At 60.0% G+C, this 946-nt stretch overlaps 1 protein-coding gene across 1 annotated transcript in view; it reads left to right on the forward strand.

Annotated features, from left to right (window-relative positions):
* Positions 1 to 946, forward strand: part of IGDCC3 (immunoglobulin superfamily, DCC subclass, member 3) — a 41,604-nt gene that overhangs the window by 40,335 nt on the left and 323 nt on the right. Inside the window, exons 10-12 of the mRNA XM_010834604.1 lie at positions 47 to 238; positions 333 to 437; positions 899 to 945. Of these exons, the coding sequence (XP_010832906.1) occupies positions 47 to 238; positions 333 to 437; positions 899 to 945 (344 nt within the window). The remainder of the gene's footprint in view (positions 1 to 46; positions 239 to 332; positions 438 to 898; position 946) is intronic.

Here is a 946-nt window from a genome sequence, read left to right on the forward strand (position 1 = left end):
GATGGCCACCAGGCCCTCACATCTCAGCCTCCTTCTCCGCCCACAGCCCCCGCCCCGCCGCCACTGTCAGTGCGCGTCCTGGGCAGCTCCACCCTGCAGCTGCTGTGGGAGCCCTGGCCCCGGCTGGCCCAGCACGAGGGCGGCTTCAAGCTGTTCTACCGCCCAGCAAGCAAGGCCTCCTTCACTGGCCCCATCCTGCTTCCCGGAGCTGTCTCCTCCTACAACCTCAGCCAGCTCGGTGAGGCGGACATGGCCCGGGGCTTGGGGCGCTGGGCAGGTGTGCGGTGCGTGGGGCCTGGAGTGGTCTCTCAGCAACCTGCCCTTCCCCCCAGACCCCACTGCAGTGTACGAGGTGAAGCTGCTCGCTTACAACCAGCATGGGGATGGCAATGCTACAGTCCGCTTCGTGTCTCTGCGGGGAGCAGCTGAGAGGACAGGTGAGGGGTGGGCGTGGGGTCTGGCCAGAGACTGGCCCTCAGGAAGGGAGGCCAGAAGCTGAGTGGGGGGCGGGGGGAGCAGGCATCCAGGGAAAGCAGGAGGGAAGAGCTGGAGAACACAGGCTTAGACCTGAGCTTGACACTTGACTGCATGACCTTGGGTAAGTTACTTAACCTCCCTGAGCCCTCATTTTCTCCTTCATAAAACAGAGATGGTAATACCTTTATAGAAGTGTATGGAGGATGAAATGGTCCATGTAAACTGTTATTCCTAGTATTTGACACCAAGTTAGTGTTCAATCATTGGTAAAAAGAACCAAAAAGGTTGGGCTGGGACTCCATAGACAAGGGTAAACGCCATGTGGACTAGGTGGGTAGGAACAGCTGCGGGAGAAGCAACCCACGAAGGCTGGGTGTCTGGGAGCCACAGCCCCCAACCTGCCCCTGCTTCTACACCCCAGCCCTGAGCCCACCATGTGACTGTCGGAAGGAGGAGGCCACCAACCAGA

This window comes from Bison bison, unplaced genomic scaffold (assembly GCF_000754665.1).
Source record: "Bison bison bison isolate TAMUID 2011002044 unplaced genomic scaffold, Bison_UMD1.0 scf7180017864034, whole genome shotgun sequence".
Lineage (NCBI taxonomy): Eukaryota > Metazoa > Chordata > Mammalia > Artiodactyla > Bovidae > Bison > Bison bison.